Source organism: Prosopis cineraria, unplaced genomic scaffold, assembly GCF_029017545.1.
Source record: "Prosopis cineraria cultivar Desert tree isolate PC_DT_omini unplaced genomic scaffold, ASM2901754v1 PC12, whole genome shotgun sequence".
In the NCBI taxonomy this organism is placed as follows: domain Eukaryota; kingdom Viridiplantae; phylum Streptophyta; class Magnoliopsida; order Fabales; family Fabaceae; genus Prosopis; species Prosopis cineraria.
Genome location: NW_026555343.1, coordinates 42,778,815 through 42,797,833, shown reverse-complemented (window position 1 = coordinate 42,797,833; position 19,019 = coordinate 42,778,815). Strand labels below are relative to the sequence as shown.

The window sequence follows — 19,019 nt, the reverse complement described above, 5'->3', positions numbered from 1 at the left end:
TTTGTTTAATATAGAAATAGTGCTTTAATTCTGTCAAAGGTGGACAATCTATCGGAAGAGATAAGAGAGAAGCGAGAAAACTATGGGGTTTGTTCTGCGAGCGAGGTTTCTAGAAAGCATGAATCAGGACAGTTCATAATCAGGTCTTGAACTGAATTACAGTTTATCGCCACAATAAAGAAGGGAAGGAATCAATGGGGTACCGTAAACAGGGGGGATAATATGAGTTGAGCCACCTCCTGCCTTTATCAACTGCTACATCTAATTAGCTGAGATAGTTATAAATTCATAAAAAATAAATTACAAAATTTAATTTGAATGAAATATTTTCAAGTAGGCTACATGGATTCAAATTCTATCATTGTGCTTTCGTTTGCAGTATTGTCTTTAAGTGGTATGTGAATTATTTTTAAAGTTATTTAAAATGATCTATATATCAACATTCAAATCCTCTTCAACAGTTTTTAAATTGAGTTAGTAGGTTGTTAAATTGTTGACAAATCTTAATTTTATTTTTTCTTGTATTATCTTGGTTATTATGTCTTACTTCAATAAACTCAAAATTTCTCAGCTAGCAAAAAAGAAAAAAAGGTTAACTTGCTAACAATTTAATTTTACTTTCTAAACTTCTACATGTTAATTATATTTTCATATTTAATTATGTAATGCTAATAATTAATAATAAATAAAGCTTTTAACATTACGAAAAATTTATAATTTTTAAAATTAAAAAATGCATATAAAAATATTTTTTTAACTCACCAACTCACTGTGGGTTGGTATATTGATGGAAATACAACTCGCACAAAATGCGGGTTATATCAAACCCGCCCTGTCAAGCTGATAACCCGCTGTGGGACTCTTAGGTCACAAGTTGATTTATATTACCAGTTATATTACCAACTCTAATTATAAAACTGGTTGTCACTCACTCACACTGCATTACTGCAAAGATAAAAGGAAACATGTTATTAAATATTGTTTTAGAATTCTAAAAGGGCAAATAAATTCACATGGGAAAAGAAATTAATATTACACCACTCCACAGTAGCCATGAGGTGTAATACATCCTTTTCGAATTCAGTGGCCAAATAATATTCACAGGAACGGACTGGCTTATCTACCTTATCATTCGAAACTATTCTCGTACATTTCGTTATCCGTCCTGGGGTATATCTTGGCCCAAAAAAGAAAAGAAAGTCGTGGGGTATATCGAACACAAAAGTGATAAGATTGAGGCTCCGCCACTCATTAAGTTTCAGGGAGAGAATCAATGGAGAAGGAAGAATTGAAGGTTTGTGTTACTGGGGGTTCTGGTTACATCGCGGCTTCCCTCATCAAAAAGCTTCTTCTCCAGGGTTACACTGTCCATGCCACTCTCAGAAACTTGAGTATATATATGCATATATCTTTGTGTTCTCTTTCATCTAAATTACAAAGTTGGTTATTAAGTTACTCTCCGCATGGCATGACTGGGTAATTACATACATGTGTGTGCAGAAGACGAATCCAAAGTAGGGTTTCTGAGAAGGCTGCCACATGCAGAGGCGAGGCTTGTGTTGTTCGAAGCAGATGTTTATGAGCCCCTCGCATTTCAGGCTCCCATTCATGGCTGTCACTTCGTCTTCCACGTCGCCACCGCCTTCCAACACCACCAACCCTCTCAGGTTTCTCTTTCTTTTTCATATTCCTGTTCTTAATATATCAGTATTAATCAACAAATTGAAATTATGAACAAGGCCTAAAATAGCCTTAAAATTAAAATGATGGAAGTATAGGATACATTGGTGATGTGAAAATTTCATGTACCATGTATATTTATTATATTGATGCTTTTTAATGACTTTGAAATGGAAACAATCAAGTGTGTAGCAATATTAAACGCTAGACATCTGTCTCCAAAAAGCAAAGTTAACAAAGAATGAATGAAATGAGACTTGATGTATGGAAGCAGTACAAGAGCCTGACGGAAGCAACAGTAGAAGCAGCGAAAGAGATAGCGAAGTGTTGTATCAAAGCGAAAACCGTGAGGAGACTGATATACACATCCTCAGTACTTGCTGCATCTCCACTCGGAGATGATGGTGCCACCTCTCTGAAGGATTTCAAAGACGAATCTTGCTGGACCCCTCTTCATCATCTCCCAAACTTCCCATACATCAATGACTATCTCAAGGTATAGATGTGTACTTGTGTGTTCCAATATCCATTAATTCATATATGCTCGTTGTCTCGTCTTGCGCATGTCATGCATATTATCCCTTTACGCAGAACTACGTAGAATCAAAGACTGAGAGTGAGAGAGAGATTCTGAGGTACAACGAGAGGAAGGAAGATGGTGGATTGTTGGAGGTGGTGAGTCTGGCTTGCGGGCTGGTGGGAGGGGATTCAGTTCTGAATGCTTCAGTGTCTGGGAGTGCGATGGTGATTATTAGTCAGCTTAAGGACTCGGAAATGGAGTTTCATTCGATGAGGTTCATAGAGGAACTTCTGGGGAAGATCCCAATCGTGCACGTCCAAGATGTGTGCGATGCTCATATCTTTTGCTTACAGAAGCCCTCTTTCACTGGCAGATTCTTGGTTGCTTCCTCCTACGTTTCTTCTGCTGATATTGGCAATTACTATCTTCAGACCTATCCCGAGCTCCACGTCAAGCACAAGTGAGTTAATTTGATTCATCATTTAATTTGGGATTATATTAATTTCTTCTAAAAAAGAATAAAAGCAAGAGAATGTGGTAAAACTCAACTTTTATGATAAGTGCCTCATGTGGCACAATAACGGGTACTATTTGATCAAACGATTGTTAAAAATTTTATTAATATAATATTTAAAAGGTATCGAATCAACTTTTAGAGAGATTGTTCACGAGGGATATTTTGACCATGTGTATTGTTTTAAATTTTAAAAGGAAAATATATCTTAATAATTTTTAAATATTAATAAAATTTAATAGCTATAATTTAGACACTGCAATGATTAGTTGGAGGGGAGGGAGGAGGAGAGGGGAGGGACTGGGAGTGGTTTATATATTCATTGAGATGAGATTTAAACTATTTAAATTTTAATTTAAATGGTCCACATTAATATATTATTATATATTATATTTATTAATTTAGCGGATCTAATTTAATATTAAAATTTTTATAATTAATATATATAGATTATCTAGATTTATTTTGAACAATTCAGAATTATGCAGAGTGTATTTGAATAATTAATATATATCAATTATAAAAGTTTTAATATTAAATTAACCTCTAAATTAAATATAAACCAGATTAAAAATAAAAATTTATTAAAATTATTTCATAATTTTTATAAATTTTTATTTTTATAAATATAATATATAATAATATTTTAAAATTAAATCATTTAAATTTTTAATATGAATAATCTAGATTTCATCTCAAGAATGGGCTGGGAAACTCAATCCTTAAAGCCCTTAAGGCACTCACAGTGAACGCACGATGTGATTGACCGATTTCAGATATTTGGAAGGGCCGAGAAGGGATATCAAGTGGGGCTCCACAAAGCTCACGGACGAAGGGTTTGCCTGCAAGTATGACACCAAGGCCATCTTAGACGATTGTGTGAGGTGTGCCAGAAGGGTCGGCGATCTCTAGGGAAAAAAAGACTTGTGTGCCAAATATCATGACAAAAAACTTTAATGATTGTGAAGAACTGCTGTGCTTTATATGCGATGGACCATTGGAAGTGTGTTGAAATGTCACAAAGTGAAAAAATTCCATATACTTAATGTCTTATCAAGGCTATATAAGTTAAGATGCAACGTGGAACCCACTCATTACAGCCCACATACAGAAAGTGCAATGCCTTTGGATTCCCTCGAGACTGCTGTTGGTGCAGTTTGTGGGGAAGGTTCCTGTGGTGCGCATTCATGGTGTGTGCTGTAAGAGAATCCCACCATTAATAACGGCAGATTCTGCTGTGCTAGTTCCTCAAATTTAATCATCTCATCAGTTCAACACACATTGCTAGCTCCCCATCATTTTCTGCTCTCCACTGTTCATCCTCCACTCATGCCAACTAATTACTTCGCTACTTATATAAACCTGGAGATTTAGGGTAAGAAGCAGTGGGTTAATTCTAATGCCATTTCAAACTTTTTATTCAATACTTAGGTAATTTAATCAACCACTTTCCACTTAACTGCTATACAATATCTTAAATTATTTGGGATTTTTAGTGATAAAATTGACTCTATTTAGTTTAATGTAAGACGGTGAAAAGTATCATAGATGTTGAGAGAATAGATGGGCTGGATAACACTAGAAAAATATATTATTCGACACTGCAAACGAAAAAGTTGGGCGACATAGACACCATCTGCATATATATAGCCCAGAGATAAAAGAGACCTTCAACAAAAACCAAGTAAAAAACGAAAGAAATAAAGAAAACAGAACCAAAGAAAATTAAAAGGCCTCAAATGCAATCGGCCCAAGAATACAAAAGCCCAAAATCTAATATAAAGACAACAATACACAAGCAGCCCATTATTCTATATTTCCCACACTCTCCCTCAAGCTAGGGGGAACAAAAATTTTAAGGTTCCAAGCTTGTTCAGAAATTTTTCATGAAGAGCTTTTCCTAAAGCCTTGGTGAGGATCTCAACTTGCTGCTCTTTTAAGGAAACATAATATAATGAAATTAATCTTTTTTGTAATTTTCTCACATGAAATAGTAATTTATCTCAATATGCTTCGTGTGCTCATGGAAGACCAAATTAGAGGCTATTTGTATGGCAGCCTTATTATCACACATCATTGTAACTGAAGTAATGTTAGACAGTCCTAGATCCTCAAACAACCCTTTCAACTACACAATTTCGAATACAACACTACCTGAAGCCCTATATACTCAGCATCAATTATGGATTTTGAAACAGTGATTTACTTTTAAGATTTCAAGGCAATGGGTGCGTCTCCCATTTTTTGAGGTATACTATGACTGAATGCTTTGTTTCGGCACATGATGCCCAACCAGAGTCGCAATAACTCATCACCTCAGTATCACCTTTGGAAGGAAAGAACCCCTCTTCCTGGATCTTTGTTGATGTATTTGACCATGTTCATTGTAGCTGTTGGATGGGATTTCCTAGACAGCTCACAAATTGACTGAGGACCTGCATAGCATAAGATATATCTAGGCGAGTAATTGTCAAATAAAGCAACTTACCTCTTAATCTTCTGTACCGATTAGGATTTTTAAGTTCATCATCCTTCCTTCCCTCCCTTTCTTTTCTCACTGTACAGCTTTAAACTAGAAGTCATAGGAACACTTCTAGGTTCAATAGCCCTTAAACCTACGCTGGCAATTAAGTCTAAAGCTTATTTTCTCTAATTCAAAACAAGACCTTCATATGACCTAGCCATTTCAATCCCCAGAAAATACCATATGTTCCTAAACCTTTAATTTTAAAATTATTTCGCAAATATTCCTTTATGTCATTGATAAAAAAAATGACCAGTAATAACCAAATCATTAACGTAAGCAAGAACAATTGCAAGCTCATTTCCAGATTTCTTTGTAAATAATGAATGGTTATACTTACTTTGGATGAAACCACCTTCACTCAAAACACTAGACAGCTTGATATTCCACTATCTAGCAACTTGCTTCATTCCATAAAGTGATTTGAGAAGCTTATATACCTTGTTTGTCTCCTCCTGTTCACCAAAATCTTATGGAATTTTCATGTATACTTCTTTATATAAGTCACCTTGCAAGAATACGTTATCTACATCCATTTGAAATATTTTCTAGTTTTTCTTAATAGCTAACGCCAATACAGATCTAACAATTGTTATTTTACCATAAGAGAGAAAGTGTCAAAATAATCAACCCATTCAATTTGACTAAAACCCTTTGGTATAAGATATACCTTAAATTTATTTAAAGAACCATTAACATTATATTTTGCCTTATGGACACATTACAACCAATAGGTCTTTTTCCAGGTGGCAAATCAATAATTTCCTGGGTTTTATTCCTTTTGGTGCCTTAAAATATTCTTCCGTAGCTTTGATACCATTTTGACAGAATAGATGGGCTGAGTAAACTGAATAACACTAGGAAAAAATTATTATTCAATGAAATTTGATGCTACAAAAGCATAAGTTAGGCTATACATACACCATCTATATATATAGTCCAGGGATAAAAGAAACTTGTAACAAAAACCAAGAAAAAAAAACAAAAGAAACAGTTAGTAATTATCATTGTTGATTTAATTATCGTTGTGGTGTTTATTGCAATTTTGGGTTTACCTCTTGCTTGTTCAATTGAGTTAGTAATTTATCTGATTATTCAATTAGATAATTTAAAACATATTTTTCAGAATTATTTTGAATTAATTATCATTCATTTTAATGAATTTAATTGTCTAATTTATAATTTATAGCATTTGGTTCACTGAGTTCTTTAGTGAATTAAGTGTTAGATTTTGTGCTTGTGGGTTCCCTTTGCTTTAATTGAATAATTAAATTTATTAATTTCACTCTCATATCATTTTCATTTGATCTAATTAATTGAATTGGGTTAGGAAAGTTAACTCTATGTGAAGTTAGTGTCCCATTTACCACATGTGAATCAAACTTTTCTTAATTAATCAAACTTTTTTAATTTTTAGTTAACTAATCCTTTTTATCATTTAATTACTTTTTTTTTAGTTTACATTTATTTTTTTTGACACAAATCTCCCCAATCATATTTTAGAATTCATGCATTACATAATAGAATTTAGGTGTTAGACATCATCATTAACATCCATTTAGGTAGTTTTAATGGCATATGCATTTTTCATTACATTTTAATGTAAAAATCTCACATTTATTTTTAAATTTTTTGTTAGTAATTAAATACTTAGAATCAACTTAAGATTTAATGTAAAAGTCTAACATTTAGTTTTAGATTTTTTTATTAGTAATTAAATATCTAGAATTAACTTGAGACTATCTTTAAATTGTTCTTTGAAAGAATAATCTAAGATTGACCTATGCTATATTATATTAAGTTTAATCTTAATTTAATTGAATACCGACGCAATTAAGACAATTATCAATCACTTTAAATCTATTGTTGTTGTTGTGTGTGATGATATATGTTACAATTGTTCAAAAAATAAAGGAGATAAACATAAATGCTTTCTAATATATCATTTTCTTTCAATCCATATGAAGTTTGATCATTTCTTTTCTTATATTTACTTTCTAAATTCTAGTTCTAATTCTCCCCCACACACACATATCTGATGCTTGTTTAAGGATAACCGTCAAATATAAACTTGATATACTTGACGGTTTTTTTAAACAAGCTTCAAGTAGATGATATTAAAAATATATATTAATTTTTTTTAAAAAAAATCATCAACTATGTCAAGTATATATTTTAAAATTAAATTTTGAACTAAATCATTCTTACTCTACTCACACTTAAACCTCTCAAAACCTCTCCAGACACTTGTGAAAACATATTTCAATCATCTAACCATGATTTTGCATTGTATCAATGTTGGGTTCATGATTATTGTGCTTATTTTCTTGTTGCAAAGTTTGTTCATGGGTTTGTCATCCCTCTCATGCCTTTCCTTTTTCGTTTTTAGTGTTCTCTTATCCCTTGAGGTTGGTTTTTTGATTTTTTTTTATCATCAATCCTTCTTTGAATTCAAAGATTATAGATTGTGATTTATTTAAGGCAAATAGTGGTTTCAAATTTGATTTTTGTTTGACTTGTGGCTATTCTTCATTAGTCTGGGTGTTTTTGATTTTGTTTTTAGGTGATTTTTGATGTTTTATGTTTGATTTTCTAAGTTAAACAATCTTCCTCTTAAATTTTAATTAATTTAAATATTTTCATTGTTGTTACATGCATTCCCTTACTCTCTTGTGTTTCCTATTGCTATGTAGACTATGTTTGTGCTGTTGTTGCTAAGTATTCTTGAATGTAGTTAAAAATTTATTGTTTTCTTGTTGTGATTAACTCTATTGCTCCAAGTAACAAGCTAGATGTGGTAGGATTTTTAATAAGTTAAATTTTTATCAATTATTATTTTTCTTGTTATTTTATTCCCCCCCCCACACACACGCATATTGAATTTCTGACATTTATTTTTTACTTTATTCTTAGAGTTGTGGTGTTGTATTACACTGTGACTAACAAGACATTGTTCTCCAGCTTGAGAGCATTGGACTTTGCAAGAAATGGATCACAATTAAGGTATTTGTCAAATTGGTCAGGTTTTTAATCAAGAAATCGTGGCCTGTTATACCATTTCATTGACATGTGATTTTTTTTATAGTGTCCACTTCAACTAAATTAGAGCAATGATCGTGGTTATTGCTTGATAAGATTCCTGAAAGATATCATCATCCATTCCCCTATCATGCTATCACATTACATAATAATATGTATATATATTAAATTTAATTACATTTAAATTATAAATTTTAACTAACTTTAGCTAAATAGCTATTAACTTGAATTTGTTGTAACTCTTAGCATATAGTAGTTCAAAAACTTCTATTGCGTTCAATATATACATATAGAAGAAGTTCTTGAAGAGACGAAGCTCAAGCCATATTTAACATGTGGATAGTGGCAGTGATTAAATCCAATAATTAATTTTGATTTGCACATTCATTTTTTTGGCCAATTTTTATGTCTTATGCCACTTAGTTTCAAATTTTAATTTGCAATTAGCTAAAATTATAGATTTTTTATGGTTTTGGGTTTATGATATGGGAATTTTAATGTATTTGAATAGTAATTTTAACATAAACAATGATTTGTTTCTGATTGCTGGCTAGCTAATATATATAGTTGATTTCTTTGTATTTGCAAATTCAGGCAAGCATCACCTTAAAAAAAATACCATAAATACTTGATAATAATCATCAAGTAAACAAATATTTAACGGTTATTATGTAATAACCGTCAAATATTTTTGATAAATTTTTTCAAACTTGACTGGTTTTAATCATAAACATCATTAAAAATGTATCCAATACTTCATGATTTTTAATTGTCAAGTAAGGGGCCTTAATATATGGTCTTGACAAAAATTATCAAGTATTGGCTAAAATGATTGTCAAATAATAGAGTCTTTTATGATAGTGTTGATACAATGGCTCTAACTTAATTGTTATGACACTTGAACCATGCAACACATTACTTACAAGCTATGACTTAACATTAACAAAATGTTTATTGTTGATATTGATATAAGATTAGATGGAGCTTTATGTTGACTGTCGAAACCTGATAAAATCCTATTCTTTTATCAGCGCTTGTGTTCGACTATAAACATTAACAGAATTTTTCCCAATAGCACCAGGCATATTAAATGTAAAAAGCGATCACTGGATTAAGGGAAAAAAACATGTGACACTAGTGCTGCAATAATCATGCATCGTCGATTTTCTTTTCTAGTTCATGTCAAAATCTCAAAAAATGTCAAATTTTACCATCCAAGATTGAAGCAACGAAGATGAATGCAAAATAGTTAGTACACACACAGATTTAATAATATGGATTGGTTATGGTAGGAGTACATTATAATCTATATCATTCAATGAGGTATGGAACTCACTCAAAATGGAGGTACCATGTTACTATTTTCATTTTAAATTATAAGATAATTTAAGATAATATCACACACATCAATAAAATTTCATAATGATAACTTACAACTTATTTTTTCAAAACAAAAATATAAGCATTTAAAAATACTTTTCATTTAATATAACTTTAAATTTATAATCATTTCAATTCTCTTCCAACTCAGAAAATATTATTAAAAAAAATATTAATAAAATTTTATTTATGCTAAACAGTCATGTATTTTGGAATAATAAAATATTTTAATGTTGTCTTATATTTTAGGACAAATGAAGTATCCTATAATACTCCATTAATAATATTTATGAGTTACTTTTAATATATTTTTTCAGAATTAAAAGAATATCAAAATTTATTAACTCTCTAAAACTTTAACAAGTTTTTAACTATATTCTTATTAAACATATATATATATTTATATAATAATATATAATTTTTCATGAACATTGAACAGGGTTGAAAGGAAAAACTTATAAAAAGTCAATAATATATCCAATAATTAAAACTAAAAGAAATCATTATCTCCTCCCCCATGAATGGGACCGGAAGGAATATCTTTGAAGGATTCCCACTTGATTTTGAGCAATCTCCACCTTTTGTATGGGGGGGCCTACGTGTCCCAATCAAGACAAGTCGTATATTTGGTTCCCAAAAGAAAAAAAAAGTCATATTTTCAAATTTTGACCACTTTTCCATTCATCAACAATATTTTCTAATCACCAACCACAATTTTTAACAAACTCTTATTTATCAGCATCACGCGTTATCGGTAATTATTATATCATAACAAATAAAACAAAAATACAAGTGGTATGTGTTTTTCCTTTAGAGCAAGGTTGTGACAAAAAAAAAAAAGAACACTTGCAAAGGGAATTAGAATATTACAAAAGGTAAAATACTCTTTTACCTGATCGAAGAAATTTTAAGAATCCTGACATTTATGTCCATGCAGTATGCTAGATAAATAAGGCAATAAGCTGATGATCAGCATACTTATTAGTTTTTTTTTTTTAATCATTAGACTGTTCAGTTTGGCATCTCCAATTGAGTAACCCATAGCGTGTGCGTGATATGGTGCTTCACAATAAAATATTATGATACTTTTATTTGTTAATTTTAGAAATATAGTCCAGTAAAAACTCTTATATTATAATGTCAGCTTCTATTGTAAGAAAATCGTTGAGTCTTTTGACTCATCGTACTTCAAATGTAAGAATCGCAGGTACGCATTAATGCAACAAACCGAAATGCGAGCAGCAATATTTTCTTGGTTTATATCAATGTGTCACTACAGATCACCTCATCATTACAAGTTCAGTACAAGGAAACTTTCTAAACTCGCACAAGAGGTAAGTTCCTTAGGCTTCATTTAGGATCACAAGCCATGATTTTTGCAGTCTTTCTTACCTAGGCCAGGATCTACATCAACTTACCAGGCAAAGACACAGAGACTATGGTATTATTATCTAAATCTAGGTGAAAGTTGGGGGAATCTATGAAGAGAATGGTTCTGGAATGTTGAAAGGGAAATTGGATTCAAAATCGAAGAGATCCAAATCAGCTATTGGGAATTGGTGACCGAAGTTGGAGCTGAAACTATATCAGTGACATCAGATTCTGAAGTCTGCACATTCATACAGAAAATGTTGGATTCCGAGGTTGCTGGGGAGATGAACTTAGGAGAAGAGAGGATTTCCAGGAAGTGGTTTGTCTCGGAGAATAAAAGGCTGTCCTCATTCTCTGATCCTATTGACGCAGAAGGGAAGCAAAAGGGTTGGAAAATGTCCTCCTTCGCGTCCAAATCCTCTGTTTTAACTTCAACCTCTGCTCCAAGATTTAAAAACGCTTCTGGGTTTAGTTCCAGTGGTTTTTGTTCATGTGGTTCATCATCTTGGTGCTTCTGCATTGGATTTCCACCAAACCCATCTTTCTTTTTAATGGTAATGTCTTCTTCACATGAGACTCCTGAGTGCACGTGTGTCTTCCTCTGTAGGTTATCTCAAGAATTGTCGGGTCTTCATCCGACCTTTGAACTTGCTTTGTGGCCAGACAACCTTGTACATTTCGGTGGGTACATCTGTAATATCCTCTGCAATATAAAAACCACTCTTCGTCAGAAAACAAGGAAGCAACCTTAAAGTCTAATGAACTTTTCACACATAGAACCGCTTGTTTGTGTGTGAAATTTTCATTTGAAAGTGCACAACAAGTGTTTCACGTGGAAGGGTCTACACCAAAATACTAATATGTTAAACGGAGGAGATCCTTACACTTATAAGCCACACTTATTCAGGACTCACAGCATATTTATGCATAAAATGATTATTTTAATAATCTAACATGTGGGCCTGTTCCAACTACCTTCCGAAGAGGGTCTTTAAAAATTTTCAAGCGACAAGACTCGTTCTCTGAGTCCTAAAAAGGCAGGAGGACATGCTGCCAAATTTTAAAAGGCTATTATTGACTCTTCACAATCAAGTTCTGCCACTTAATAATTTTGTCTGGCTGTCCCAAATACGGATGCATCCCCTCTTGATCAACTCAAGAACCAAAACTCAGTGCATTTATCAGAGAGTCTATCAATAGGATAAGGTTTAAAAAGAGCATTATTACCTTGTAGTTTGTGTCTGACTATGTAAAGACATTAATTCCTCTGCTAGCTCTTTTATATAGGGTCCATAAGATGACTAAAACATGATCAATACCCTTATTGATGCAGAGTCTAACTTAAGAATGTGTTCGGTGCTACCATATTCTAATGCCATGTATGGTGATGTTTTAATTAGACTAGTTTGCACACTCAAGATGAATTTTGTGTGAGTGGTAAATAGAAAAGTTGAAATTCTAACCTCGGAAACTTGGATCCTAGAATATCCTTCTGTCCATATTTTCTCCAGCTATAATCATCGCCGAGAGGCCCTTCAAGCCCTGTTCCTGGGCAAGCCTTCACTTTCTTTGTCCATCTGGGCATGGTCTTTCTGCAAATCACACATTGAAGTCAGACCAGAAAACTTCGGAATTACAGGGAAGGAAAAAGAACCACAAACTGGGCAACTCAATCTAGTACATTACCCTTTCTTGAAGGAATCCTTGTGGTTAGAATCTTGGTCCAACACCTTACTCCTGGGGCTCCCACCAATGAAGGAACAGAGAGAATCCATCATCATCCTGCCATCGACGATGTCAGTGTCTGCCACATCAGCTCCCCAATTCAGCATGGACAGTGCTTTCTCGTAGGAAGATAGAATTTTCTCTACTAAGAGCTCCTTCTCTCGAAGAGACGAGGAGGAAGAAAGATGCGCACAGAGCTGCTCTGCAAACTCCTTCCCTTGGATTAGCTCACTGATCAGGCTGAGTTGTTCCCACTTCATGGTCCAAAGACTGAGTAAGACCGAGCAAGAAAAGATGATTTTTTTTTTTTTTAAATTTCACCTCTCAGAATTCAGCCAGGGAACTCAAATATCTGGCATGATGATCAAGAAACTCAATGAATTGGTAGGGGGGGGGAGAGAGAGAGAGCAGAATATGAAACAGTAGGAGTAGAAGAAGTGGATGGTAGAGGGGTATGAGCTATGTGCGTGCTCGCTGGTTCTAAATGGAGGTAGAGAGGGCGTTGCTTAGCGAGGAAGAAGGGGAGGAAGAAGGGTAATTATAAAAGGGGTGGCAAGAGAGGAGGATGAATTCGGGAGGACAGGTTTTGTCTAAGGTGGGTCCCAGAATGGGGGACTTTTGAAGGTAATTTTAAATTAATTGATGAAATTGTGAAATAAGAAAGAAGATAATGGGCTTGACTATTTCAAAGGCATGACCCGTAGGAGGGGTTGTGGAAAAGCTGGAAGGAGCCACGAGGCATGAAGGACAGGAAGTGAGCAATTACACGGAAAAGTATTTGAATTTTGGACTGTTGAGCACCCCTCCTCTCGGATCCGTCTTCGGTGCTCAACAAACAAGGTGCTCATCCCCAGAAACAAATTTGGGGGTCATTAAATTTAATTTAAATGGTTCAAATTTTTTTATTTTAATTTTAGTTTTAATTTATAAAAATAAAAATTTATAAATTTTTTTATAAATATATTCATAATCAATCTGACAGTATTGATTTAATTGGATGATTCAATTTAATGTTATAATTTTTATAAATTAACTATTTAAATGTAGTTTGAACAGTCCAGATTCAATATTACATTTTTATTTACAAGTTTAAATTTAAAATTTTTATTTTATTTTATTTTATCTTTATTAAAATAAAAAAAATTTTAAAAATTTTTATATTAAATTTGTATTGTTCAAAGTACATTTAAATAGTCAATTTATAAATTTATAATGTTAAATTGAACCATCTTAATTAAACAGTACTATCTTAATTGATAATGAATATATTTTTAAAAAAATTTATAAATTTTATTTTTATAAAAATTAAAATTAAAATTGAAAAATTTTAGTTCAACCTGATTAAATTTAGATGGCCCAAATTTGTTTCCCGGTGATAAGCATGACGGATACCTCGTCCCTCTCTACTTTTATTTATGACAATTGAATGTAGTAAAGTAATGATTAAAATAATTATCATTCTGTCAATAAATCAAGTAAGGTTAATTGTGCCGCAGTGAGGAACTGAACGTATAATTTATCCCTTCATTTTACGTGCACTAAAATATATAAAAATTAAATTTTGAAACTAATTGTATATAAACTCTATTATCTTTAAAAGTTTAAAATTAACTACCTTAACTTTAATTTATTTTTTAAAATTTCTACTGTTAATTATATTATTTTTCATAAGGATTAAAATATCATTTGACTAACCAAAAAAAGTTAGTAAACAAAAATATTATATTATAAAATTATTTATAATAATTTTTATTTTTTTAGATAGTTAAAGCATTGATAGCCAAAAATATGTTATTATCATTATATAAAATATTAAATTTTGTTCATGTTAGCTTTATCAATTTTTTTATCAATTGTGCATAGTTTTATTTTTTTAAAGGATAAATTTTTTATTTATATTTTCAGGTAGATTAATGTAATGCCATGTGAGATTAATTATAAAAAAATCATGCATCATTGATAACAAAAATGGATAAAAACTAAGGAAAAAGTAAATATTTAAATTTTTATAGTGATAATACACTTTTTTATTATCAATACCCTAACCATCCAAAAAAAATATAAAAATTGATTAGTCATAGTTTTGCAATATAATATTTTATTTAATAATATTTTTTAATTAAATGACATCTTAACTCTTATAAAAATAATATAATAATAATAAGGAGCTTTAAAAAATAAAATTAAAGGTTAAAAAAATTAATTTTAAATTTTTAAAACTGAAGAGAGTCATGTATAATTGCTTTAAAGTTCAAGTGATTTTATACATTCTAATCTTTTACATGGACGTACACATTTTAGATTTCCGCCGCGTGCACACACTTGCAAGTTTTACTTGTTTTACTTTAAGATGAAGAGTTCATTTTCCATTCTAGAATCTCTACACGCGTTTTGATAGTTCACTTCTTCAAACTTGGGTTAAAATTCAAATCAATACTTCTTATTAGAAATCGTAGTCCAATAATGATTTCTAGCACTTTGAGTTGAAAGTTTAGTTAAATTCATTCAACTCTTTAGTTAAAATGATTTATGGAAAATATTAAAATAATTAAATAAATAGATCATATGATGCTATGAAAACAAAAAAGTGGATGTGCGAAGAGTGTTTTTCTTAATAGTCATCCATTCTAATTTATAAGATTTTTTTAAATAGGATCATACATGCTAATAAAACTCATTAAATATATTCACAAAAATATTCCCCAACTAATATTCCATTTATAAAAGAATATTAAAGAGAGAATATAATGAGAAGGGTCTATTAGAAAAATATTATTAATAAAAAATTATTCTTATTAAAGTATCTTACATTTTAAAATATTGAATCTTTCCTAAAAGCATCTTATAAATTAAGACGAAAGGAGTACTAAAAAAGTTTGGGCTAATTGGGTCATGGGAGCTCATTAAGGCTAACGTATGCCTTTGGACTCAAAGAACAATAGATGTACTTATAAATCACTTATCATTAAGGTTCTCATATCAATAACAAGATTTATCCTATAATCACTACTAGAAAAATAAAATTTAAGGACAATCCTTCGCTGAATATTATTTTCCCTCGCTAAATTATGTTTTAGCGAGAGATTTTGTCCCTCATTAAAATTAGTGAGAGATTATTATTTCCCTCGGTAATTAATAAGGGATTTTAATCAGAAGTCTCCCACTAATTTTTGGCGAGGGCCACATTCCTAGCTAATCCCTTGTTAATATACCTATATTTAAAATGATGATGTCACATCACCCGTCAAGTGTGCGTCAAACTTGTAACATGTCACCAACAATCTCATGCCTTATCAACCGCCATGTCACTTATCATGTCGTGTCTCATTAGCCACCATATGTGTCACAACTCATGATATGTCATTATTCACCTGCATCATGTCATTTGCTTCTTATCATGCTATTATTATTATATTGATGCTAAAACTAAGACTTGAATGTTTGATCTCATACCTTTCAAGCCTTATGCTTTCTTTCTTTACTAGTGAACGAAAATGCACCTACAGTCATCATATGAAAAATAAAATATACATTATTTAACTACATAAAATATCAAATAATACATTATAAAAATACACACATATATACGTGTTAAATTATTTTAATTATTAATATGTTAAAAATATTTATATTTTATTTAAATTATTCTTTATATTATATTTTTAATAAAATATTATTTATTAATAAAAATCAACTTAAAATAAAAATATAAATAATTTTATTATGAATATTTTAGTTAATTTTTAATTTTATTTTATTTTTTAAATAAAAATAATTAAATATATAATAAAAGTCATTACCAAAGGTTAAATTTCTTTTACAATAATTTGTTAGGAATAGAATCCCTCACTCATTACCTTATTTTAGAGAGAAATTGATAATTCCTTATAAATGTCTTATTTTAGAGAGGAATTAATAGTCATTCACTATTTTTTTCGTTAATTTTAAGTCAAGTTACGAAATCAACATCCTTCATTAATTTTCTTGCTAATTTGATATTTTAAAAAGAAATAGATAATTTTTCACTAATTTTAAATCTTTTTAGTAATGAATTTTGTGAGTTATGAATTAAATCTTTATCAATTAGGGTATTTTTATTGGTGACCACTACATTTTTAGAAGATTTATCATTACGTGAGCCCAATAATGTTCGAATGTAATGTTATGAATTGCTAAATAAAAGCACATAAAGAAGCGCGCGTGGATGAGGGTTTGGATGATGGAAGCACAGGAAGAAGAGAGAAAGGGAGAGTGATACTTAGGGGGATGCGTGCAACACATAAGCTGCATTCATGGCATGACCTTTTTTCTATCTTCAACCCGACAATTCACACTCTCTTCATTTACTCTCTCTCATTCCTTTCTCCTTTTTGCATCTCGGACATCTCAATTTTAGATCTCTTAACACCACACTCATATTTTTTTTTCTTTTTTTGATACAAGGACACAAAAAAAACTCAGGTGAAAGATGACGAAAATTAGGAGATTTCATGAAGGGCCTTCATCTTGAAGGCAGATGGTTAAAAATAATAAGATTAAGATTTATCTGAGAGACTTGGTGAGCAAACATGTTCGTACATCTGTTCACTTTTCTAAACGTGTGGTCGAATGTAATGATCTAATATTTCATAACAAATTCTCTAATTTTGTTGATAATTTCAGAGAGAGTATAGTTGTTAGAGAAATTGTGTTGGACAAACAAGAGGACTTCCACTGAATCAGAGTATATGATGATTTTATTGAACCGCACATTCCAACAAAGCTAAATCTTTTTAAATGTCCAAAAGTTCTACTGTGGTGTTATATTGGTGGCCGAAATATTTAAAAAATCCTTTTATCTAATTATCTTTATCATCTCATATGATTTCATCACAAGTTATTGCTCCATTGGAGTTGGCACCATCAATATCAAGACGATTTTCAATTCTATTGTTAATTTAATTTTTTTGACAATGCATGCACTCGTACAAAATTTAATCAAATTAGTTGATTGATATGTCTCTTGATAATAATATGTTTTTGACCTGAGTAGAAATTCACCACAATAGCCAAGAGAGAAGAAAGAGGGATTCACAAGCCCCAATCTCTCTCTCTCTCCCAGCTTGATTCTTCAAGTAACTTAAAAAACAAAACAAAACAAACAACATGGTTATTTTATGTTTTATGGATCATTACAAAACTTTCACTGTCGCATTAATTTTTGGCCCCAAAGGGACGGACTTGATAGAATAGAAATATCAGCGTAAACAAGAAGTTATGCAAGATCAATAAGATTCTTTTTTCTGTCAGTTCCTTCTAGAACTTCAACCACGTCCTTGTTTTCTCCCCACTTTAGTTGAAATATATCAAATTTAAAAGTGGGGATGGTTTAGATTGAGAATATAACATTTTGTATAGGAGTCCAGAAAGTGATGAGGAAAGTTTAGCTCTGAAACTCTACAGTTAAAGCAAGAGGAAACAAATGTTACGTGATAATTGAATGACAACGCAGATACATGTTTTACTTGTTGGATGGATCGGTGTCCTTTTTCGTGCTTTACAGTTTACATGCCACAGTGAGTCCCCCGATGCAGATCCATGTCCTGCATCATTGTCCCTGGGGGCCACAACAATAATCTTTTGCTGTTCCCGTTTCACGTGGGATCCCAAATTAATTTATATTCATTTTTTTTGTCAGTAAATTAATTTATCTTTTTATTTCTTTCATTTAAAATATAAAATATTTTTAAAACTTAAATATTTAAAATATAAATATTTTTAATTTTTTAAAGTATAATTATTGTTTTTTTTTTTTTATTGTTTCCATTGATGAATGACTTTATATTTATTATTTCATAAGGGTGAATATAAAAAAATAAGGTTAGTTAAAAAATGGTAACTATTTTATTGAATGTGAGATTCAATTAAAAATACCTTACATTTTTAAATGAAGGGAATATTTGTTAATCATTAATGCACTAGTTTATATTTTATTTTTTGCTTTGAGCATTATTTTTTTTAATTATATATCAAACACTATTGCTATTCTATTATTAAGCCACCCTCTTGTGACCTTATTTAATAATCTTTATCGATACCCTCCTTTTCACTGTTACCTAATTATAAACTGCCTTAAACTCGATTATTGTCTCTCTAAAAGATAATTTACACACATTTTTAAATATAATATTATTTTTAAACAGTTATAACTCATTCCATAGGAACGACGTTTGCTGCTTAAATATTATCTATTGATAAATTCTCATATCCGCAATATAAGTCCTTTT

The 19,019-nt window shown here is 31.0% G+C and overlaps 2 protein-coding genes across 2 annotated transcripts; one reads left to right on the top strand and one right to left on the bottom strand.

Moving 5' to 3' along the window:
• The first annotated feature begins 1,177 nt into the window (after positions 1-1,177).
• LOC129289427 (putative anthocyanidin reductase) lies at positions 1,178-3,720 on the top strand. The gene is made up of 5 exons (XM_054926199.1): positions 1,178-1,391; positions 1,501-1,667; positions 1,955-2,176; positions 2,272-2,660; positions 3,491-3,720. The coding sequence occupies exons 1-5, from the start codon at positions 1,274-1,276 to the stop codon at positions 3,624-3,626; spliced, it is 1,032 nt and encodes a 343-aa protein (XP_054782174.1). The 5' UTR covers positions 1,178-1,273; the 3' UTR covers positions 3,627-3,720.
• Positions 3,721-10,882: 7,162 nt separating this feature from the next.
• LOC129288981 (probable WRKY transcription factor 53) lies at positions 10,883-13,217 on the bottom strand. Its single transcript, XM_054925810.1, is given in 5 exon segments — positions 10,883-11,212; positions 11,215-11,565; positions 11,568-11,731; positions 12,492-12,620; positions 12,715-13,217. Coding segments are annotated over 5 exon segments (1,020 nt in total). The 5' UTR covers positions 13,014-13,217; the 3' UTR covers positions 10,883-11,135.
• Positions 13,218-19,019: the final 5,802 nt, after the last annotated feature.